The sequence below is a fragment of the Centroberyx affinis genome, unplaced genomic scaffold (assembly GCF_046629955.1).
Source record: "Centroberyx affinis isolate AG114_WGS23_722 - 3 ecotype Tasmania unplaced genomic scaffold, CSIRO-AGI_Caff_v1 ptg003220l_1, whole genome shotgun sequence".
NCBI lineage: Eukaryota > Metazoa > Chordata > Actinopteri > Beryciformes > Berycidae > Centroberyx > Centroberyx affinis.
Window position 1 is genome coordinate 178,577 of NW_027281255.1, and position 25,254 is coordinate 203,830.

The 25,254-nt window shown below is 42.8% G+C and overlaps 1 protein-coding gene across 1 annotated transcript in view; it reads right to left on the minus strand.

The window, feature by feature from the left end:
- nav3 (neuron navigator 3) overlaps window positions 1–25,254 on the minus strand; it is a 120,121-nt gene that overhangs the window by 11,000 nt on the left and 83,867 nt on the right. The window contains exons 16-24 of the mRNA XM_071538188.1: window positions 18,859–18,942; window positions 16,796–16,913; window positions 15,679–15,827; window positions 10,925–11,091; window positions 7,825–7,978; window positions 4,706–4,892; window positions 2,173–2,270; window positions 1,605–1,700; window positions 178–346 (exon numbers count right to left, since the gene is read on the minus strand). Coding sequence (XP_071394289.1) covers window positions 178–346; window positions 1,605–1,700; window positions 2,173–2,270; window positions 4,706–4,892; window positions 7,825–7,978; window positions 10,925–11,091; window positions 15,679–15,827; window positions 16,796–16,913; window positions 18,859–18,942 — 1,222 coding nt within the window. The remainder of the gene's footprint in view (window positions 1–177; window positions 347–1,604; window positions 1,701–2,172; window positions 2,271–4,705; window positions 4,893–7,824; window positions 7,979–10,924; window positions 11,092–15,678; window positions 15,828–16,795; window positions 16,914–18,858; window positions 18,943–25,254) is intronic.

Genomic DNA, 25,254 nt, shown 5'->3' on the forward strand with positions numbered 1-25,254 from the left:
GCCTTAACGTTTTTCCTTAACTAAGGAAACCTTTTAAGGGATTCTGTGCAACACCCTTAAGTAAATCCCTCAGCTAAGGAGAAATTAAGCCTTAAGTGTCATACTTAAGGAGAAAACTTAAGGTGTTTTGTGCAACTGGCCCTGGTCTCTCCTCTGACATGTGAGTGGGGTTTTTACCTTTGAGGTTGACTTTGATGACGTTGCTGTCTCCCACCAGGTAGCCGCAGGGCAGCAGCTCAGGCACTTCGGAGGCGTGGGCGCGCACCACCTCGCCCATCCTGTAGCACACGATGCTGTCCGAGCTCAGACCCAGGCTGGTCAGGGGGTCCACCCGGAACACGTACTCCTGACCGGGGAGGGGGGGGAGGGAGGAATTAATGCACAATTAATCGCATATACTTATTTTGTTTTACGATTTTGGAAAGTTTTGTTTTCTCCCATGTGATGAAATCAGCTATCAAACTTATGGAAGCCCATTTCTGCCAGTGTAATGAAAAAAAAAAGATCCTGTAAGTTATTATAATGAGAAACTTTAATTAAAGGTCAAAATTTTTAACTCAAACGGGATATCTCAGACCACTGGTCCCATTTTGACAAGACTTGGAGAAACAAATCCTGACATTTGAAAAATTACACTGATCGATCTGATGGGGGGCGCTACAATTGTAATTAATTAATTAATTAATTACAAATCCAAATTTCAAACTTTGAAAGGCCATAACTATTTGCCTGCATCATTTGTAGGGAACAACATGTTAACTTGTTTCATTTAGAATGTCTGCTGTGGTTGAAAATAGTGAAGACAGTACAGTAGCAGTAACAGTTAAATCATGGAGATGTATGATCCTGATTAATAACTGTGATCATTATATCTAGCTAACTCAGACATAACTGTAGCTTTTGGAAAATGTATGAAAACATAAAAACACCCAGCGACACCCAGCAAACCAACTGATGATGCTGTCAACTGAAACATTTCTGTTCTTGCATCTTTTTTTCTTCTTCTTTCTTTGGCACTCGAGGTATTTAATTCCACTGAATGTGTGCATCAGAAGCCTTGTGATGTCTTCTGATGGCCTGTGGCTGTGACACACTCTACTGACAGTGCATGTGTTCCTCTCCTCTTTCTGACATTGTTTCTTCTCAAAACACAACCATGCTTATCAGCACACAGTGACACACGGAAATATAAATCAATGTAAATCAAAACTATTGTCCCGTAAAGGAAATTTAGATTACAGGCGGGATTTGAAATGAAAACGCAAATCACCAAATCATAAACCGTACAGACAAACATCAGCTGATGAGACCAGAGAGGGAACAACAGCTTGAAACAGCAAAATAAAAAGTCCATCGGTGCAGAATATTAAATTCTTATGATGCACAAGACGCTAGATCGTTTGAAAACTATGTAATCAAATTACAGCCGGGATTAATGAGTGTCTGGTTCTTTTATTCTTCACTTTAATAAAACGCAAATACACTGCACACCACTTTGGGTGCTGATGTCCTTACTTACAGCATCCAATCACCATAACAGATTTATTAGGTTATGTGCCTAAATTATTTAATTGCAGCAGTGAGATACATGACGGTAAGTTTACCTTGAAGAGGCGTCGGATGACTCCGTCCAGGACGTCCCACTTGGTTTTCCCACTCACACCTATGGAGCCAATCAGGTATTCGTGGATGTGCTTCCCCTGAAGAAACGTCAGATTAATCAAAAGAGGAGAATAAAGTCAGAATACATTAGTCAAAGTCAAAGTCAAAGTCAACTTTATTGTCAATTCTGCCATATGTACAGGACATACAGAGGATCGAAAAGCCGTTTCTCTCAGATCACGGTGCAGGCAAATACAGTACAAAAGTACAAAAACAAAACAAGGGTATGAAAATACTAGGATAAAAGGATACTAAAAAAAAAGGACTAAGAATTTAAATAATTATAAATTAAGCTGGGGGTCTGGGAGGACAATAACAAGGCACAGATCAAGAACAAAAAAACTGCAATAATACCAGAGTACTGCAAGTAGTCATGTTGGCTGGTGCTGAGTGTAGGATTAAATAACGAGAGTGTATTTACTTTACTGCTGTTTATCTGTGTGCTCAGCAAAAGGAAAATCTGAAGAGGAAGTGATGTGATGTGTGATCTTCCTCCACCTATCCGTTTACCTTGGTCTTGTTTGAGCCGCTGTTGATGGTGACGACGATCCTCACGCTCCGGCCCTCTTTGCGCAGGTTTCCCTCGTAGCCGTCGTCCAGCAGAATATCTGAAAAACACAAACCTCCTGTCAGCAAACCCTCTGGAGCTCTGTCACCGATTTGTTGTTGTTGTTGTTGTTGTTTTTCCTCACTGTTTTTTTTTTTCCAGTTTCCCTGGGTTACAGTTAGCTATTTAATCTTCACTGGCTCCCACTAGCATGGAGTGTAAATAAACCCAAGTACACTGCCGGTTTTCAGCCTCTGACGACAAAGACCCCGCCCGGCCACCACCAGCTCCCGCCTTCCCCTCTGCCTTCCCTTGCATCTTCTTCTTCTTCTTCTTCTCCTTCTTCTTCCCAGACTCGGTCTTGGCGTGGGGAAGGGGGTACTTTGTATTCGGCAGGCCTCCCTCCCTGCGCTGCGGGCTCTGTGCAGGCGTGATAACGGCCCGCCGGCCCACTCGTCTTCCCACGCGCCGCTGCTCTCCACTCATCCCTCCATCAATTAACGAGGGCCCGGGTCCTCGGAGAGAGCTGCGCTTTCTATGTTAATTACAGGACAAGCGAGAGGGCCAAACTCTTCCCCTTCTCAAACAGAGCCGGCCCGGAGAGAGTTTCTGTGGGTTCATGTGTGTGTGTTCATGCATGTGTGTGTGTGTGTTTGTGTGTGTGTGTGTGTGTGTGTGTGTCGCAGTAGGGAGAGAAGCTATTTCATCATTTCATGAAGCTCTTCTGGATCATTTCTCTCCGCAAACACAATTCTCTCACATTTGCTGTGGCGAGGATGGAGAGAGCTAATCCAGCTTGATGCCAGAGAAAAAAAAAGAAAAACACGTCGGTCCTCTGATTCGCTGCGGACCGTAAACTAAATAAACTGTTCTGCAGCTTCAACAAACAGCAGAGCGTGGCTCTTTACAACGCTGCGGTTCAGGTTTAATTCTCACCGGTCGGCTCCACCTGCCAACAGCTTAAACACATCAGGACCAATTTGTCCTTCTAAAAACGACTGAAAGCAATAGAAGCCTGTCACAACATGTTTCTAGTGTTGAATACTCAATTCTGATTGGCTAGTGAAGGCACTGTGAGGTCTGTTATGTCTGAATAACAGACCACTGTTTTACATCTAATCATATCACTCAACAAGTCCCATGCAGACAAACATGGATAATTTTTCAAGATTACCTTTAATTTATAGGGAAAGCACCAAACTTTTGAATACTGGTTAAAGGCTGAGAGGCAACCGGATTTGTTTATGTTGCTATGGTTACAGTCATGCTGAACTATTTTATGTGGAAGTTTGGAAATCACTGTAGATTGTCATAAAATAATATTTTGTGTCAAATGATTAATACCTTTGATAAGTAGCTGTGCAATAAGCAGTAAAGTGTAGTGGGAGCCAGTCATTATTGGAAAATAAGCCTCTTTAATAATAATAATAATGATAATGGATTTTATTTGTACTGCACTTTTCATTCATAGTGAATCTCAAAGTCCTACAGAATTAAAAACATAAAATAAAAATGAAGAAAAAAAGAGATCGCTAACAAAAGTTAACACGAAAAAGCCTTTAAAAGTCTTAGCATCTTGATTCACCCCATCTGAGATTATTCTGTGATAATATACATTATCACTCACGTAACCAGTGGTTATGCTGCCATGTTGGAGGTGTTACAGCAAAAGGTGAAGCATTAACAGTGTAATTGTCCCTTCTGTTGTTACTCCTCCAACATGCACGCCTCCATTAACCTCCAGCTCAGACATGAGAGAGAAGACCAGAAATAATACTGACAATCAGCAGAAACTACTTTTTTACAGAGGTGGAAAGTAACTAAGTGCATTTACTCAAGTACTGAACTTAAATACAATTTTGAGGTACTGGTATTTCCATTCTGTGAGACTTTCTACTTTTCCTCCACTACATTTATCTGCCGGCTGGAGTTACTAGTTACTTTCCAGAATAAGGTTTTACACACAAAACATAGGATAAGCTCATAAAACATGTTGAATTGTTAGAGTTTAAACTCCCCAACAGTATATGGAGCAGTTAGACCGACAACATTAAAATACATCTTACAGGTTAACGCTTCAATAATTTAACACTCTTGAAATAATGAGTACTTTTACTTTTGACACTTCACTACATTTTACTGCTAATACTTCTATACATTTACTGAAGTAAACTTTTAAATGCAGGACTTTTACTTTTAATGAAGTGTTTTTCCGTTATAGTATTGCTACTTTTACTTAAGTAAAGGATTTGAGGACTTTTTCCACCACTGCCTTTTTACTACTCCTTTGTTTTAAAGTTTAGATTTCATATCAAAGAAAATTATACCCATAAATGCTATTAAATGAACCCACTACTGTACCAACAATACAAGTCAAGAAGTCCATTTTGCTCAGTTCCACTACTCAGTTAGTGTCTCATTGCTCAGAACAGACTGTCGGCTGCTAACACTGATCTACCCGGACACTGCGGACGCCGCCGCTGACGCTTCACTGACCTGACATGATGGTGTCCGTGATGTTGAGGTTGTTGAGCGACAGCCCCAGGGACTGACGCGAGGAGGACGAGGACGTGCTGGAGGTCTCGGAGGGCGGCCGGGCCGTCTTGACGGGCGTGGCGGTCGGCGTGGCGTTGCCGCTGGACTTGAGCCGGTCGTTCTCCGCCTTCAGCGTCTCGATCTCGTTCTGTGCGGCGGTAAAGAGAGTGAAGGGTCATGCTGAGCGGTTTCAAAAGGAGGAGGAGGGGAAGAACTCTGTCAAGTCTTTATCGTGAAAATAAGTCATGAGGGATTCTACCAGCCAATCAGAAACAACTATTCTGAATGTAAATGAGAATTACTGTACAGCAGGGTCAGAAATTATCAGGGGGCTCAAGGCAAAAATGCACTTGAAAGTTCAGAAAATGCCCTTAAATTTTTACCCTGTTTGCATTTTTTTTCACTGACTTGCCAAAAATATTCACAACTACTCTGGCCCACAAGGGGAATTCTTTCCAGTGCGTCCTAGGAGAGAAATATGGAGCGGGATTTTGATCAGAAAACAACCGAGTCCGCAGCCTGAAGCGGCACAAACTGTGGAGCACACACAAACCACTGCATCAACACAAAATAAAACAACCAACATGGTAAAAAAAATCTCAACAATCGAGGGGTGGAAGATGGACTGAGGATTGAGTGTTTACTTGCCAATATGCAAAGCAAATGTGTTATGTCACAGTTCAATAAAATTGCCTCAAAATGTCCCTAAAAATAAGATAAAGGAGGCAAATAACAGTTAAATTCTTACCCTGCTGTAAGAAAGTCTGAACACAGATGTTGGTGTAATGGTTGTATAACAGCAAATGGAATCAAAATCCAAAATCTAAACAAGAATCTCTTTATTCACCAAGTACAATTAATGTAGAGGAAAGGTTTCTTGGTGACAATGCAACATTCTGCAAACAACACTAGGCTGGACTGGTCAAAACTAAATAGAAACTACATTCACAAAGTGAAAAATGGGTCAAAAAGTTAAAAATGTCCCATGCACACTAGAAGCTGAACCCGTTCCACTGGGCCATAAGCCGCTTAAACTGGAAAAAAACTTAAAACTGTTATTATTTTGAATCAGTATTATTGGATTTGTGGGCTGTAAGCTCCTTTTTGATCTTGAAAGCTCTCTTTGTGCTGAAGTCTCAGATAAGGAGCCGGACATGATCCGCAGATCTGAGGAGAGAGACCAGGCTCCTACAGGTCCAGATCCAACAGATCCACTCAACTGAAACACTTTGGGTGACACATAAATACTCTGCTCAAGTGTTTAATCTGAGAATATGAAAGGATCTAGCATCTTACACTTGTCTATGAACTTTGTATTTTGCACTAATGGCTTACTTTTTATTGCCCCAAATCAAACTATTGGCTATTAAGTGTTTGTGTTTCTATTGTAAACAACTGTCTGTAAATCAACTTTCCCTTTTGGGATAAATTTTGAATTGAATTATACTCAAATGAAATGAACTGGAGTGAAACAAGCTTATTTGCATCAAGAGAACTACACTTTGTACCTTTTTATTCAGCTTTGTGGACCATTAAATGGTTTAATTGCAGCTTTCTGGATTGTGTTCTCTTTGAGAGCTGTTTTAAACTGAGAATGACAAGTCAGTTATTCATGGCCTATTTTTGAAGTCTATTCAACAGTTTGTGTCAGCTAAGCAATCTGATTGGTCAAAGACAACTTGGAATTGGTCGCTATGCTAAGTCTTGTGGTAACTAGGGAGCTAGTTAGCGACCTTTCTTGTTTTCTCCTGTTTTATTTTTTATTCTCATGTATATCCACTACTTTGCCAAACCTTTCCAGACAGTACTCATGGCTGGGTGACCTCTGTATTAAAGCCTTAATACCTGAGAGTGTTCCTTCCTGTGTGAAACTGTTTTCTTGTTCATTCTTCACTGTGATACTGTATAATCTGTCCCCCTGTCACAGGCCAGTGGGAACACTGCAAAGCCTTTTGACCAGTGGAGAGTGCATTTCTGCTACAGTGTCATGAGCTGGCAGCTTTCATGCCACACTGCCTCATGGGAAAAAAAACACCACTTTGACTTTTGACAGTCTGAATCTTAAGATAATCTTTGGATATTTCTGTGTGTGTGTATGTGAAGCCTCTTAGAGAAAAAATCGCTGGTTTGTTTTGGTTCTGATTTGATTTTCTCAAGAGAAAGAAAGGAGTCCACTGACTAAATAACACTTCAGTTTGACTAGCTGTGTTGGATCAAGGACATGGGATGACTGGATCTGATGTCAACAAGCATCCACTCTGCTGAAGTAGGGCTGGGCGATATGGTTGAAATCAATATTTAGTTAGTTAGTTAGTTTCAGAAATCAATATCATGATAATCATAAGGATTTTTCTCGATATCAGTATATATCATGATATGGTTCATGTATGCAAAATCACGTTAATAATCAAATTAATGTTCATCTCATTGAACAGAATGGTAATGTTAGGTGTGATGTCAAACAAAACAGAAATATTAAAATAATATTCCTTATATTCTCTCAGTGTACATCTAGTATTATATATTGTAAATTGTATTACTAGTCTGGTTTTGCTTAACAAATATTGTCTAAAGATGAAACAATGGTGCAATAGGGGTGGGGCTCTGTTTGAGAATGACTGGGGAGGGGGGGGCAGGGTGAATATATTGTAAAATTGTATTGTCATTTATATACCATTTGTAAAATAAAAAGACTTTGAACAAAAAAATAATAATAATAATATTCCTACCATACATCATTTTATGAGAGTTTTTAAGTAAAATTTGCTTGTCATCATCAATTTAGACAGCAGAAATGTGTGTCACGATATTAAAATATTGATTGAATGATTCCACTGAAAGACGATAAACGATAATATTGAATTATCGCCCAGCCCTATGCTGAAGTGTCCTTGAGCAAGAGACTGAATCCTTTGGGGATCAACAGATTATATCTGAAATCAATACTTTGGTGCCATCTTGTATGAGCGGGTTCATGGAAGAGACAGAATCCTGTGTTTGAGAAAAAAAAAACTAAAGCCACTTAACAAAGTCGTACATTTAGATCTGATCCACCTCAACCCGCGCCCACGCAGCCTCACCTGCATGCGGTTCATGGCCTCTCGGATCTGGTCCAGGTGGTGGGCGGAGCTTAGCGCCTCCAGCCGGATGTCCGTCAGCTTGAGCTCCTTCTCCCTCAGCTCGTTCTTCAGCTGCAGGATGATCTCCGCCTCGGCCTCGGTGCACTCGCACAGCCTGCAACCGGGGTTACACACAGGAGGGGGCGGGGGGAGGAGGAGGGGGTCACCGAGGGCCCAGATATATACACACACACACACACACAAAATACACACACAAAATACACACTCCAAGGAAAAGAGAGAGAGCTGAAGTTCATAGGGAAACTGGAGTCACTGGGAGGGGAGCTGGGACATTTGGGACAGCGAATCCTTCCCATTTAGGGATATATTTCCATATGGCATGACAAGATGTTTAAAAAAAAATATCACACAACAGGTAGTTTCAGCCAAGCAATCCGATCCGACGAGAAGAATTCCCACAATGCATTGCTAGTCGTGCTTTACAGGCTGCTATGCCAACTTTTGTGGTGACCAGGGAGCGATTTGTTTGCGATTTTCCTTTCTGTCTTTGATTCTTCTGTTTGTTTATCACTTTGATGAAAATCTAAATAAAATAAAAGCTATCATAATGTTCTTTACTGTGAAAATAGAGGTTCGGGTGCTGCTGATGATACTCTGCTTCGCCTCATATCTATCGCATCATCTTCATATTCATCATGATGATAAAGAATCCCCTCCCAGCTGTATATATTATGCTATATCCTGAAGTAGAGGGCATATCTACACAGTGTGTGTGTTTTAGAGGGAACATCTACATCACACAACTGGAACCTGTCAGACTGGTGTGTCATCCACAGTTCACCGTGACGTGTGAAACTGGTGAAACAGACGTGACACACCGTCCTGCTTTCACAGGGACACCGGGCATTTTGGAATGACTTGGAATGACTCGTCACTATTTATAAGATCAGTCAAGTCACTCTCTTTTAAGTCCCCTTTAAAAACATTTCTGTCTGTTATTTTGTTTTCTTCTTTTTTTCTATTCTTACAGCTCTCGTTGCTTTTATTCACTGTTGTTTTATTACCACTTGTATAGTGTCTTGTTTGATTTTATGCTGGTTTGTAAAGCACTTTGTAAACAGTTTTTAGCGGTATAAAAATAAGATAAGATAAGATATAAGATAAGATAAGATATTAGATAAGATAAGATAAGATATAAGATAAGATAAGAAAAGATGTTAGATAAGATACGATATTAGATAAGATAAGATAAGATAAGATAAGAAGAACTTTATGAATCCCAATATATCGTCTTGTTTGATTTTATGCTGGTTTGTAAAGCACTTTGTAAACAGTTTTTAGCGCTATAAAAATAAGATAAGATAAGATATTAGATAAGATACGATAAGATAAGATATAAGATAAGATGAGATAAGATAAGATAAGAACTTTATTAATCCCACCATATTGTCTTGTTCGATTTTATGCTGGTCTGTAAAACACTTTGTAAACCGTTTTTAGAAAAGTGCTATATAGATAAAATAAGATAAGATAAGATAAGATAAGATAAGATAAGATAAGAAGAACTTTATTAATCCCAGAGGCAAATTGTTACAGCAGCAAGACACTAGACCTATATATAAATAAGGTTATTATTATTATTAAAGTTAGTACTTTGTGCCAGCTTGAGTGAGAAAACTGTTACTTTTTCCCCTTTAATGTCTTTACTCAGCCTGCTGTCACTCTCTGTGAGCGGTGTACTCATGTCTCTATGGGTGTACTGGACACTTTGAGGCTCTGGGTCTGTTTGTGTGCCAGGGAGATCTGTCACCTCGGACACACTTGTGAGAATAGAGGAGAAAACCAAAGCATGCCGAGTTTTCATGGCATTAACAGATGCAGGAGAGAGTCACACAAACACACTCCACTGCACACACACACACCCACACACACACACACACACACACACACACACACACTCCCTGGCAGCATGCCGGATGCCACCACACGCCGCCCGTTACCGAGATCTGTGCTTGTAGACCACATGACCGTTTTGCTTTTTCTTTGGCATCCAAATGGGGGAGGACTTGCTATCGCAAACACATTTTCTACAGCAGGTAGAGAGAGACGGTCGGTCGAGAGACGGACGAACAGAAAGGTCGGAGAAGAGAAATAAAAGGAAAGTGAGGTGAAGGTTCAGAGACATTCAGACGGAAACATACAAAAAGCAACAGTGGAAAGACGATGTTTCACTTAAAAGTGACTTGAGAATCTCCTTGGTTGTTTGTGTGACCCTGGATGGGAGGATGTGGGTGGGGGTGGGTGTTTATGTTAGAGTGGGGTGGGGGTGATAACTCAGTATGTACATGTAGCCATATTCCAACTTGAATATATTTTGTATTGTGAAAATGTAAATAAAGTTGTTAAAAGAAAAAAAAAAGTGTCTTGAGAGTGACTTAGAGAGACAGGATGACCACAGCTGACTGTGTGTGTGTGTGTGTGCGTGCGTGTGCGTGTGTGTGTGTGTGTGTGTGTGTGTGTGTGTGTGTGTGTATCTATCATTATGATCAGACAGCAGGCAAATCCGATTTGTTTGACAATCATCTGTAATCTTTACGGCTGATTGTCCACGGATTTGTGTGTTTAGACAGTATAATCATTTGCTGTCATTACGACACCGGTTGTCATAGTAACGGCGCAGACGATATTCTGTCGGCTTTTATGATGACATCATCAGGTGTCTGCCATGTTTTTCTGGCTCTCATCAATGTTTGTTGTTCTTCTTGTTGCAACGTGTGACGTCAAATACATAATCAATACATAATCACCATAAAAATCACCAAATATAAGATAGTTTTGATTTGTTTAGGACACGGTCACTGCATAATTCCATTTGTGTTATTTCATAGTTTTGACGTCTTTACTGTTATTCTAAAATGTGGAAAATAGTAAAAATAAAGAAAAATGTGTGTGTCCAAACTTTTGACTGGTAGTGTATGTATCCGTCTATCTAGTTAAAGCCTCTACCTGTGTGTGTCTGTGTGTGTATGTGGGAGGCGGTGTGTGTGTGTGTGTGTGTGTGTGTGTGTGTGTGTGTGTGTGTGTGTGTGTGCAGGCTCACTCTGTGGTGGAGGGGGAGGAGCGCAGGGTGGGCACGCTGCCCTGCCTGTTGGCGTGCTGCAGCTTGGGCGAGGAGGGCAGCGAGTCCGTCATCTCCTCCATCTCGTCGTGCGCCGACTGGGACTTGGTCTTCTTCTTGCTGAACGCCTGCTTGAAGGAGCTGCGTAACTGCAACACACACACACACACACACACACACACACACACACACGCACAAGCAAAGACGTCAGTATCGCCGCCCACCCCACCCTCCCTCCGCATACACACGACATCACATCCTGCCAGACCAGGAAGTCACTCCGTCACTGTCTGTTTTAGACGAACAGGAAGGCGAAAAAGGCAAGGCAGCTGGGGGGAGGAGTCTCCATTTTTATGGCGACCGTAAAGATAAATGAGAGTGGGAAAAGAGGGGGGGAACCAGGCTTTTTTAAGGCCCTAAAAACTAGAGACAAACAGGCAGTCAAGATGGAGTAGGGAGGAGGAGGAGGAGGAGGGGAGGGAGCTGTTTCCATGCCGACGCTTCCAGAAAGAGGAGGGAGAGGTTTGCACTGAGCGGGGAGGAGGAGGGAAGGAAGGAAGGAGGAAGAAGAAGAAGAGCGGAGGAGGAGGAGGAAGGGGGAGGATGAGTAATAACCACTGCACACATACAGAAGACACTCTGGGAGCCAACTGACCTGAGCCGGGATGGAGTCAGCCACCTGAAGACGCAGAACACACCCAGCGTTAAGCCACACACACACACACACACCTGACACACTCATCTACAGCACAACCTCCGCTCTATCACGGCTGATCGTCGCTACTTTGCAAATACAGTTATTGTCATTACAAAGGTGATGATAATGGTGATGATTGTTGTTATGATCACAGTCAGAGCATCTGAAATATCCATTTAGCTGTTAATTCAACACAGTTACAGACATTTGGAGTTCTGTCTCTAGTTAGTGTCTAATCGTTTTTTATTTGTTTTGAAGTCGAGCGCTGGCAGCAGCAAACAGAAGGATTTCATTCCAACATGAGATACACACTTTAAAAACTTTAAAAACTTGACATTGTGAGTTACACTGCAAAAAACTGGAAAGCTGTCAAGTGATTTTATCTTGTTTCCAGACCTATCAAGCTTATTTCATGATATTTTTAGTCAAATTCTCTCTCTACACTGGCAGCTGGTTTCAATAAATTTCACTTGATTCATGCCAATATGACTTCTTTCAAGAAATCATCATAAAACAATGAAGAAAATCTGGAAACAAGAAACTTTCTCCAAGACAATTTCACTTTCACCAAGTAAATGTCCTGAAACAAGTTACATTCTCCTGAAAGAAAGTCAAATTTGTTGAAACCGGTAACATTTCTGAGATGATTTCACACAAAAAAAAAAAAATCCTAGAATAAGCTTGATAAATCTGGATACAAGATAAAATACCTTATCAAGTTTGTCAGTTTTTGCAGTGATACTGTCAAACTTCTGAGATATCTTAAATCTACACTTGGCTTCAAACTTCACACTCTGGCAGCTCCAAAGGTTTGAAAAATCTGAACTTCAATACTCAGAATTCCTGTGCAGCGAGGTCAGTAAACTGTTTACCGACCAGCTGGTCTGTGATGCTTTATATACCAAAGGAAACGAGAGAGGAGAAGTCGGATTTCACTCATAAAGAATAATCTCTTAAAGTTTGGGTTTGTGAAGAAGATTTCCCACCCAGTGTTCATTTTGGCTTTAGGGTGCTTTGTGATTTATGCGATTTTATACAGATGATTTTTTACCTAAAAATCTTGCTATGTGAAGCTTTAAGACCTTTAGTTATGAGTTATGTCTTTGAGGAACAGATAATTTGTGACTGATAAATTCCAGGTAGCCAAATTTCTCCCAAATGAATATACTATAACATTTGGGAATGAATGCATCCAACTTGTTTCTAAAGCTTTTTAAAAGGTAAATTCGGTATTTTTGTCCCGTGTGTCATCAGGTTCATCTAACGCCTTACTGAGCTTGGTGTGTGTGTGTGTGTGTGTGTGTGTGTGTGTGTGTGTGGCTTGTTTTGCTGTCCTTGTGAGAAGTAGTTTGAGTTGTAGACCTTCGGAGAGAGGACATTTTTGTGAAGTGAGGTCATTTTAGCCGCTCCTCACTTCATACATATATATTATAGGATTAGGATTTGGGTTTAGGGTTAAAATTAGAATTAGGATTGAACCTGGTTGATCTAAAGTACCTTCTCATTAAATCTCTATTCTGCTTGCTCCTCACGCTCATCTCACTAACCTCCGTCTCCACCCACAGCCAGAATTTATGCAAATGAATAATTAATAGCTGTTTAAATAAGGGACTGATTTGTATTTATGAGCGTGGTTCGAGTTTTTTGGGGTCTAACTGAGTTCTACAGTTTCTCAGCCGGGGAGACTGAACTGCTGCGTGTGAGAGTGAAGCAGAAGAAGAAGAAGAAGGAGAGAGAGAGTTTAAGACTGTGGATAAGCATTATCTCCACTAGTTAGTTGTTATGTTTATTTACGTTTATTTTTGGCATTCTTGCCTTGATTTGACGGGAGGGAGAGACAAAGATGATGAGAATTTTTTTTTACTGCTTTTAAAGTTTTAAATTAACTGCTTTAAATTTTTAAATTAACTGCTTTTGCGTTTTAAATTAACTGCTTTAAAGTTTTTAAATTAACTGCTCTTAAGCTGACAATGCACTTTGCTCACTGCTTTAACACTCAGGTTTTATTTATTTAACTTTAAGCATTTTAAAATGTATGCATGGTTGTATGTAAGTATATGGTTGTATTTTCTTAAATGTGTATGTATGAGTATGAATGTATGGGTGCATGTGTGTATATAGATATGTATAGTTTTACATTTTTATGATGTACAATCATGTATAGATATATTTATATTTTTATTGATGTAAATTCTGCTTCTATTCAGTTGTTAACTGTGAGCATGAATACTAATAAACTCAAACTCAAACTCAACAACACTTTGACAGTCGTTACTGAAGGAGGGGAAAGTGTCTCTCATTCACTTTTTCCACTCAGATTTTCCCACTTGATACGGGGATTTGAACTGGCAGCGTTCCTCTAGGCCAGTGGTTCTCAACCTGGGGGTCGGGGGCCCCTCCAGGAGCTCCCGAGACAATTTTGGGGCGTTCACGAGACGATTTATGGGATAGGAAAAACAACATATTCCCACTATTAAAATGTATTATCATGTATAGTTCAGATTTTTCTCTAATTTTTTTCTTTTTTTTCTTGTGAAATACTGAACAGTTTTCAGCCTCTCAGCCTCCTCTGATAACAAAATGAAACGCCGCTTCACTACTTGACGAATTAAACTGCATGTTGTTGTTGTCACCGGACATTAACTTCCAAGTGTGTCTCGCACAATAACTGCAGAGTGTTTGACTCCTCTGTCAGCCTCCACCTCCATGTCACCGCTGGATGGCACCTCAGCCACTCCGCTGGCCTGGTACCGTCGCGGCACCGTAACCATAGCAACGGTGCTCAGAGACGAGGCCCGGGACGCCGTTTAAGCGGCGAGTGGCTAATGTGGGGTTTTGGGGGATTTTCACCTTTTTGGGGAACCTGAACACGCTCCGCCTCCAGACTCAAATGAATCGAAACACAAAGTCAGTGAGTAAACACTTCTGGAGCGAGGAGGTGAAGTGGCCACTTGATCAAGCTTCGAGTGTCCGAGTGACTGGTTTGAAATTGGACCGCCCACTCACTCACACACACACACACACACACACACACACACACCTAGACACCCTAGTTCGCAGACAGGGTTTTTTTTTTTTTAAAGCGGTTTTATATTCACCTTGCTGCCTCTCCCCTGCGGTGGAGGGGTAAGAGGAAGGAGGAAGAGTGGAATTACAAATCATGACTATCTGAAAATGTAAGACGCTTCACTTTCAAAATTATGACACTGATTTTGATTTGGGAGTTTCGAACGACCAGAGAGACAAACTAGTCAAGATGTTTCCTATAGAGAGGGATGTTTGGGTTCAAAAAGAGCAGTGCAGCTGAAGTTAAACGCAGGTACATATGGGGGAATAATCAACTTTTTTCTACATCTGCATTCACATTTCAGGCATTAAGCTGATGCTCTCACCATGAATGCAACAGTAAAATCAGCTGCCATTCGTAAATCTGCAAAACACCTTTTTTTCCACGCAAAGAAGATATTTACTCTTATCTCTGTCTCTGTGTGGCATACAGTGTACACTCGGGGATCAGCTTAACTGCCATTGAATTGTGTTGGTTTAGTGTGTTTGTGACGGTGGAGTGGCTCAGCACCATATCCACCTCCTTCACTCACTTGAACATAAAAATGTCTCTGCTGCAACTGAATTAATGGACTGGAGTTGGAGACAGCTGTGTGTTGCGTAATCTGAAAGTCACTTTACAAGCCGAGCAGCAAAGTGGATGTGAGGTAAATTAACACTTTTAAATGAATGTTTTGGTTTCATTTTTCGCTTCATTTTTTGGAGGAAACCGCCCTTGGCCCTTGTGTTTTCTTGGATCTTGTGCAGAAGAGGAGCAAATGCAGGTTGAGAAATTACTAAGTTAATCTTGAGAATGAAATTGAGCTTCTGAGTGACTTTTATTCATCTGTTTTCCACCATATTAGAAACCGTTTTACTGGCTGCCTTCAGACTCAAGATGCCACTAAATACAAATGAATAACATCTTGACTTTAAGGCAAATCTCAGCCTACTTTCAAGGTTAATGGTTGGTTCTTTTTATCCTTCCACTTACCCAGCTCTTCTTCTTCTTCTTCTTGTCTTCGGCGTCCTTGCCCAGGCTGCCCATGCTGGAGTGGCTGGCGGCGCTGTTGATGCTGGACATGCTTTCTGACGAGTGCTGCCGTCTGATCCGCAGGTCTGCAGACCAGAGACAAAGCTTTCCTCAGTGCCTCACGAAGATAACACACACTACCTGAGCTACAGTGCGACCAGTGTGCCAGAACAGCCTGAGATCAGTTTATCTTTCCTGTTCCTATCCGGCCCAGTTAAAGCTAAGCCGGATCAGCTAGGCTTGATTAAGCAGTTTGAAAACAAAACAAGAAAAACTCCAGGTACTGAGGACTGAGTGTTTGGTTTAGTTCAGATCAGATCAGATCAGATCAGATCAGATCAGATCAGTTCAGTTTTAGTTTAGTTTAGAGTTCACCTCAAAATAAAGAAAAGAGAGAAACAATTAAAAGTCAAGATGACAAAGTGTGCTTTTTGAATTGGCTTCTATTATAATCAGATATACTTGTTTTCTTGTGTGAAGAGCAACACAATACTTGTTTGGGAATTCAGGATTCCTACACATTTTTCCAAATCAAAATCCAATCTTTTCAGTGACTTACATGGCCTGTAGCACAATTGGCACAAGCTGACTCACAACCTGACTATTTGTTATTATCTGATTTGAATGCTCCAGGTCTTATTTTGGCTTGCTACAATCATAAATTGGGACTTATGTAAAGAGAAAATTTGTTATTCGGATGATTATCCTCTCATCAATCCACAGGAACCGGAAGTAACTATGTATTTCATTATTTTAGGGAGAGCAGCTATGTATGTATGGAAGTCAGAGGAAAGGGGGATTGGGCAACTAGAAAAAGTAATTTTCACAAAATTCATAACACATCTGATTCTCATGGCTGCTCCAAAAGCTTCAGATTTCATAACGTTTCCGGCCCTGACAGAATCTAGTTTTTAAATTCATCCGTGACTATTCAAGGATTTTTAAAACCCTATGAGGCTGTCAGAGTACAGCACTAACATTTCCAGGGTTAGGGGTTCAATCCTCAGGCTAAAACCGTATCCACCCATGGTACTGTGAGGTGTTTTTTGGGTTAAATATCATCTGTTAGAGAAGAGACCGTTACCTTTGTGCAGATGGTCGGGGCCGTTCAGCGCCACCTGGATGGCCGTCTGGGCGTCTGTGTTCTGCGTCTTCAGCGTCTCTATCGTCTCCCTCAACTCAGCCAACTCCGACTCCTGGAGGACGAGAGAGAAGGAGAGAGAGAGAGAGAGAGAGAGAGAGAGAGAGAGAGAGAGAGAGACAATAGCCACAAGAAATGTGACTCACATGCTACTGCTGATCGACATGAGCAGAAAAAATTTGGCAACTGAAAAAAGTGCTTTCTTTGTACTTTGGCGATGAGTCTGTCCTTCCTTTGTATGACTGTTCTGTGTGCGTGTGTGTGTGTGTATGTATATGCGTGTGTATGTGGGGATGTGTGTGTGTGTGTGTGTGTGAGTGTATGTAATCCAAAGTAAATGACAGTTTATAGATAACTCAGTTCGATAATTTGTCCCATAAGAGAGAGCGCAGATAAGGTGGAAGTATTTTGAAGAAGATACGGCTCTCACAGTGGAATCACCCCCCGCCTCCACCTGCTTCGAGTAAAAGAAAAAAAAAAAAAAAAAAAAAGAAAAGCCCTGCTCTCTATTGAATCAACACCATCAGATAGAGGGAGTCTCCTATTCTGCCCCCCCGAAAACCCACTGAGGGCTGCAGATAGGGTTTCTGCTTTAATTAAAAAGTTGGGACGGCCTTGTTTGACAAAGACATCCCACCAGATCCCAGTCTGCTTTAATTTATAGAGGATTAAAAAGCTGCCAGAGCTCGTCAGCGTTGTGTGTGTGTGTGTGTGTGTGTGTGTGTGTGTGTGTGTGTGTGTGTGTGGGCGTGAGAACAGAGGGAAGCATTCATAATTCGTGGTAGAGATATATCTTTGAACACATTGCTGCTGTGATCGGTGTTTCAGCTCCATCCGAGCTCTTCTGAAATGAAAACCTGACACCAAACAAGTCAGGAAACACAGGGAAATAAACCAGGAGCAGATTAACGCTATTAAAGTATTTCTGAAAATATACAACTGTTTTTGAATGGGCTTCTTGGCCCTAGGATCATGAATTTTACTCAACCCATACATGAGCGTGGAAAACTGTAAAAGTTTGCATAAATCAACACAATCTCACAAACTCTGAAACACAGATTACATGGTGTGGACACAGAGAAAATGAAGATTACCTTCCTCCACCACAAATTATGTGACAATAGTGCCAGTGGACAGACGGCATTCTCTCATGTTCATCATGTGAAACGTTTAGCTAACAGTTAATTTTGGGCAAGTAAAACAACTTGGGTTAAAGTTAGGGTTAGGCAACTAAAACTAAAACTAAAACTAGGCAACTAAAACTAGGCAACAAAAACTAAAACTAAAACCAAAACCACAACTAAAACTAGGCAACTAAAACTAAACCTAGGCAACTAAAACTAGACAACTAAAACTAAACCTAGGCAACTAAAACTAGACAACTAAAACTAAACCTAGGCAACTAAAACTAAAACCAAAACCAAAACCACAACTAAAACTAGGCAACTAAAACTAAACCTAGGCAACTAAAACTAGACAACTAAAACTAAACCTAGGCAACTAAAACTAGACAACTAAAACTAAACCTAGGCAACTAAAACTAAAACCAAAACCAAAACCAAAACTAAAATTAGGCAACTAAAACTTCTTCGGATGAGACTTGAAGGTAAACAACCCAGACCTCCACATCCGTACTTTCCACTGCACTATTTCATCTATTCTATGTCAAACCACTTCATGTTTCTAGTTGTTTCCTAAAGCGAGAACACAAAGACTGTTATCTGGCTACAGGAAACGTTTGGAGGCTGTGATTTCTGCCACAGGAAGTGTTACTAACATCGACAGGATGCCCAAACTTTTGCACTTGCCACATTTACTGTTTTATCTTCTTTCAATCTGTTAAATTCAGCGAATAAAGAGTAATTGTGCATTGAATTTTGCAGAAGTTAGAGTTTGTGTTAACTTCTTTTCACTTCCAAATCAACAAAACATACAACGGGCAGCGGCACTCAGACATTTGCACACTGCTGTATTTGTAACTGTGGGCCAAGCTGTGGTACCTTCTGCTCGGCGGTCATGGTGAGGCTCTGCAGGCGGCAGGTCATGTTGCCCAGGCTCTTCTCAAAGGCCGCCACCAGGTGAGCCTGCAAACACACAGAGACACAGATAAAGCCTCCAGCATCCACAGCTGAGTCAGGGAAAAACATGTGATTAAAAAAAACACCATTCTTCATTTATACAGACGAACAAAAACAAACTGGTACACAGGACAAGATGTTTACATGCCGCAGGATCCTGGCTAATATCAATATGTTTTTCCCGGTATCTTTTTTTTTTCATCATTAAGAAAAGAGATTATCCAGGTTATTGTAAGCTGGAAGATGTTAACAAGCACAAACTTAACTTTTGTAAAGGTTTATTGAAATGGACAGAGCAGGAAAATTAAAAAGACTAGGTTTTATTCTCTTTGGAATGAGAAACCTTTCAACATTCAATATCTCAAAACTTTCCTGACCCCCAAAATTGATTCCAAGATCAAAATTTTCAACACTGCATACATGTTGCATCATCAAATTTCCCCCCCCCCCACACACACACACACACACACACACCAGGCAAAAATAATCTGCATGACTCAAAGTCTGGACTCCCATCCAGGACTCAAACACAAGTCACCATGTTCCACCAGCCTGTGTTCTGCTGTTACGTATCACAAAGTCAATATTCACAAGAATATTTTGGGAAAAAAAAAGAGCCGTCCCTTGAAGAAAGAAAAGAGCCCATACAGAGAAGTAGAGGAATAACTTGGTCTACTGGTCGGTGCCGATAGCTTTGAAGTGAGTTTTCACTCGAGCCGGAGCGGAGGAAGAGGAGGAAGAGGAGGGAGAGGAAGGAGAGGAGTGAGAGGGAGAGGAGGCAGAGGGAGAGGAGGGTGTGGAGGGAGACGAGGCAGAGGAGGGAGAGGAGCAAGAGGAAGGAGAGGAGTGAGAGGGAGAGGAGGCAGAGGGAGAGGAGGGTGTGGAGGGAGACGAGGCAGAGGAGGGAGAGGAGGAAGAGGAAGGAGAGGAGGAAGAGGGAGAGGAGGGAGAGGAAGAAAAGGAAGAAGAGGAGGAAGAGGAGGCAGAGGAAGGAGAGGAGGAAGAGGAGGGAGAAGAGGCAGAGGAGGAAGAGGAAGGAGAGGAGGGAGAGGGGGAGGAGGAGGAGGGAGAGGAGGCAGAGGAGGGAGAGGAAGAGGAGGGAGAGGAGGAAAAGGAAGGAGAGGAGGAAGAGGAGAGAGATGAGGAAAAGGAGGGCGGAGGGAGAGGAGGGAGAGGCAGCAGAGGAAGGAGAGCAGGGAGATGAGGGAGACAACGGAGAGGAGGCAGAGGAGGCAGTGGAGGGAGAGGAGGGAGAGGAGGAAGAGGAGGAAGAGGAGGGAGAGGAAGAGGAGACAGAGGAGGGAGAGGAGGGAGAGGAGGAAGAAGAAGAGGAGGCAGAGGAGAGAGGAGGGAAAGGAAGGAGAGGAGGAAGTGGAGGGAAAGGAGGGAGAGGAGGAAGAGGAGGGAGGAGGCAGATGAAGAAGAGGAGGAAGAGGAAGGAGAGGAGGGAGATGAGGGGGAGGAGGAAGAGGAGGGAGAGGATGGAAAGGAGGGAGAGGAGGAGTCAGAGGAGGGAGAGGAGGCAGAGGAGGGAGAGGAGGGAGAGGAGGAAGAGGACGCAGAGGAGGCAGAAGAGGGAGAAGAGGCAGAGGAGGCAGAGGAAGGAGAAGAGGAAGAGGAGGCAGAGGAGGCAGAGGAAGGAGAGGAGGAAGAGGAAGCAGATGAGGCAGAAGAGGGAGAAGAGGCAGAGGAGGCAGAGGAAGGAGAGGAGGAAGAAGAAGAGGAGGCAGAGGAGAGAGAGGAGGGAAAGGAAGGAGAGGAGGAAGTGGAGGGAAAGGAGGGAGAGGAGGAAGAGGAGGAAGGAGGCAGATGAAGAAGAAGAGGAAGAGGAAGGAGAGGAGGGAGATGAGGGGGAGGAGGAAGAGGAGGGAGAGGATGGAAAGGAGGGAGAGGAGGAGTCAGAAGAGGGAGAGGAGGCAGAGGAGGGAGAGGAGGGAGAGGAGGAAGAGGAAGCAGAGGAGGCAGAAGAGGGAGAAGAGGCAGAGGAGGCAGAGGAAGGAGAAGAGGAAGAGGAGGCAGAGGAGGCAGAGGAAGGAGAGGAGGAAGAGGAAGCAGATGAGGCAGAAGAGGGAGAAGAGGCAGAGGAGGCAGAGGAAGGAGAAGAGGAAGAGGAGGCAGAGGAGGCAGAGGAAGGAGAGGAGGAAGAGGAGGCAGAGATTTAAAGCTCCTAGCTCCCGTTACTTAGATTCACACACCTTCCCCACACATGTATACTTCCTAAAACATATAGGCTACATACATTCATATACAGCAGAGTCATTATTCTGACATCAGTGCAGGATGCTGAAGAATTTGCTCATGCAATAGTGCAAGAATAGGTATTTACAGTTTTGAATTTCATGGCTGTCTTCTTTTTTTATCACTCCACTGCTGTGTTCCATCAGTGTGAATCAGCTGCCATGCATTTCAACATGCTTCTCTGTTTCTCTGCACTAATCCCACCAAGTCCAATTCCTGTACATCTAGGCCTACTGTATGATCTTGGCAAATACAGTGATTCCACTTTGTAAAAATAAAAAATGATCCATGTAAAAACCTTCACACACACACACACACCTGGGAAAACGACGGCAGAAACAACACACACACACACACACACACACACACACACACACACACAGATCAGAGAGGAGCGGCTCTGCCTGACTTCATCTGTCACCTGCAGACGCAGCTCCACACACTGAAGGACGGCAAATGTTTAGCGACGTCACGCCATCTGCTCCGCTGAACCCGGTGTGTGTGTGTGTGTGTGTGTGTGTGTGTGTTCACCTGCCTGTGCATTTTCCACTTGAAAACACAGAAGTGTATTAGTTTGGTAGATGTGGCTTGTGTATGTGTGTGTGTGTGTATACGTCCGGATGTGTGTGTGTGTGGGCGTATCTGGATCTGGGCGTGTGTTTGTGTGTGCGCTTGTGTGTGTATGCACAGTGTATCCTTATGTTCATGGTTGTGAGTGTAGTTTTGTGTGCATGAATTTGTGCAAATCTGAGTGTGTGTGTGTGTGTGTGTGTGTGTGTGTGTGTGTGTGTGTGTGTGTGTGTGTGTGTGTGTGCTGCCAGCTCATCCACCCATCCTAAGCTAGAGACCCTGAGACACCTGTCAGGCCTGGTGTGTCACACAGAGGCGGGCAGCATGCCCAGACAGATAAGACAATCTCTGCTCTGCACACACACACACACACGTACACAGACTTGTACTACTATACTTGTGAGGACCTTCATTGACTACATTCATTCCCTAGTGCCTAGTCTTAACCTTAACTCTAACCTCAAGCCCTAACACTAAAACTAGCTCTTTGTAGATGTGAGGCCCAGCAAAAGGTCCTCACTTTGTTGGATTTTACTCATCTTTCTATCCTTGTGAGGACATTTGGTCCCTGTTAGTATAGAAATACAAAAACACAAAAACACACACACACACACACACACACACACACACAGCAGCACCCCTGTGCTTCCTCTTCCACTCAGCGTTCCTGGCTGAATCAGCGAAGGTCTTGACCTTTTCGAAATGCCAACTGTTCCAACACATCTTCCTCCGTCCAACTCCACCTGCGTGCTCCGGCTCCCCCCCCCCCCTCCTGCCCACCTGTCCGCCCCGAAGGTGCCGCTGATCGGACTCCCACGCGTCCCGCGGCGGAACCGTCTGTCCCGCTCTGGGGCCCCGGCCCCGGCGGCCGCGCTCGGCCCCCGAACCCCCGTTACCCCTCCCCCCCTCCTGATCCCGGGGGCCGGGGTAGAGGTTGACGGTGGGCCAGACCAGAGACCCGGGCGAGGAGACATCCCGGGCGTCGGCGCCGCCCGACACGGACGACATCGCAGCCGAGACGATCGACGGTCACGACGACTACTGTGGCACGGCACCTACTGCTGGGCTAAATCCCTTCAACTCTACAGCCAGGAGGGGAGGGAGGGGAGGGGAGGGAGGGGATGGTGGTGGAGAACGCAGCCAAGAAAGAGGGAGGAGAAGAAGAATGACAAAGGGGAGTGGGAGGGAGGGAGGGGGAGGTGTGGTTCTCTTTTAAGACTGAAGAGGAAAGAAGGAAAGGAGCTGCAACGAGGAAGGTCAGGGTGAGATAGTGAAGGGTGAGTAGAAAGAGAAGGAGGAGAAGAGGGGAGGAGGAGGGAGGAGGGGAGGGGGGGGGGGCTGCTTGAATGAACTCTTAAACCCGATTTAATGTCAGCCAAGGAAGGGAACGTAATCCCTTTCACAGGCCGGAAAAAAAAAAAAAACGAGTGGTACAATACTTCTGTGGTTTGGCAGCATTTGTTCTTCTTAATCCTTTTTTTTTTTTTTTTTTTTTTACAGGATGCTGGTTTTGCTAATTCTGCTCCATTCTGATCAAATAAAACCAAAACAAATATGCAGTTAATTAAAACGACGCCTGTGGAGCGTGGCTAATCGAACGTGACACTGCGGCAGCAAATATGTTTTTGATGTGGGAGTCATTTCTATGGGAGAACTCATAGTGACCGAGGGTATTGGAGAAACCCCGCAAAGACTTTTATCGAAGACCTCATTTCAATTTCCAAAATAAACACGCCACAAGATAATCAGAATTATGCATGCGATGGCACGCCAAATAAAAGCAGATGAAATTGTTTGGTTATATACTATAGGGAAAGTCAAATGACAATAACCTCAATCACGGCACATTTCCTCTCTGGGCCTCTGATGACAAACCAGGAAATGGAAGGGAAATGTTTTCAGCCACTGGAGGAAACATGACAAGGGAACATGGGAAATCTGCTGAGCGTTTCTTTTCCTAACAAACCACTCCTTCATATCTAACCGTGTTGCTGCTGTCATCTGAAAACCTTGTGACTCCAATTTGGGGTAATCTTCATGTTTTAACTTCACTTGAATAATGGAGTACATGCTCCTCTATGGATTTAGGAAATTGTACAACAGCTGTTTCAAACCCTACAAGACTGTTTTTCCTCATTTCTGAAAAGTTGATGTTTTGGAGAGGATAGCGATGATGACATGCAGCTCTGACACGCACATCACAGCCTGCACTGATCAAAAAAACGCATATCTTAACAAGTAATTTAGTCTCATATTCTGCATTCAAATCTAATTTGTCTTAATCCAAGAGAATATATCTTGAATATCTTGAAAGAGATCACTGCACTATCAAGAAAATGACACTTGGCTCTACAAAAAAGTTGACTTGCATTGGAAACAAATGAAATTTTCTAACACCATCGGCAGATTTTTTCCACTTATTTTAAGAAAATTATGATTTTAGGACTCAATAACAGACTGAATGACTTGTAAAGATGGAGATTGTTTGCAGTGTGTATGTGTGTGTGTGTGTAACTGTGTAAGACACTGAGCGTTTGTGTAAGTATATGTACATTGAAAGTACATTATTTGCATGTGTGTGTTTGAGTGTCTGTGTGTGGGGGCGTATGCATAAGAATGGGCTGATGGGGATATGTGTGCATGTATTTCTGTGTGTGTGTGTGTGTGTGTGTGTGTGTGTGTGTGTGTGTGTGTGTGAGTAAGCTGCGTCTCTGGCAGGTCTTGCACAAGGTCTTACACAGTGAGCGCTGGCTTTTTGGACCGTGGGTGTTGAACATGCGAGAGCCGCTGCGGCTGACATTTCCACAGAGTCACCCCCCCCCACACCCCCCCCACCCCCCCTAGTGGGAGGATGATAAGGGCTTACAGCTCCAAGACCACCAGCTACCCACCATGCTGTCATGTGGATACAGTCTGATGGGGCTCCAGTGTAACATGGTCAGACACGCTTCTTTTCAAAATCCAAAGCTTCATACGCTACATATGGGTTTCTCCACTGTACGAGGGCCTGGGTCTGGCTGTCAGATCACACATGCAGGACTAGTTAGCATCAGCATCAACAGCAGATGTCTTCTTGCCTGGCTGTTTTGCTTTCTTTTGAATACTAATGCATCAAGCCACACAAGCTACAGCAGCAACAGTTAAGAGAATATACAGTACATGTTTTCGCTGGCGACTGCAGAATTAAGAATGGATCTGAATTTGTATGGAATGATTGAATTTATTGACTTGAAAAGGTTTCTAAAGTCTTGACTTGAGATCTTGTGTTTGTGTAAATGACTCAGATTGAAAGTGATGAGATTTGTTCCAGCAGACGACTGAATTTAAATTCTGTTTTCTGAATTTGTATGGAATGATTGAATTTATTGAAGTTGAAACTGATTATAGAAATCAAACTCATGATGCTCTTACCAAGTTTTTATCCTATTAAAACCATATTGCATTGAAAAGTCCTAGATATTCAGTTTTCTTTAAGATATTAAATTGATACTGGACTCTTGATTTGTTCTG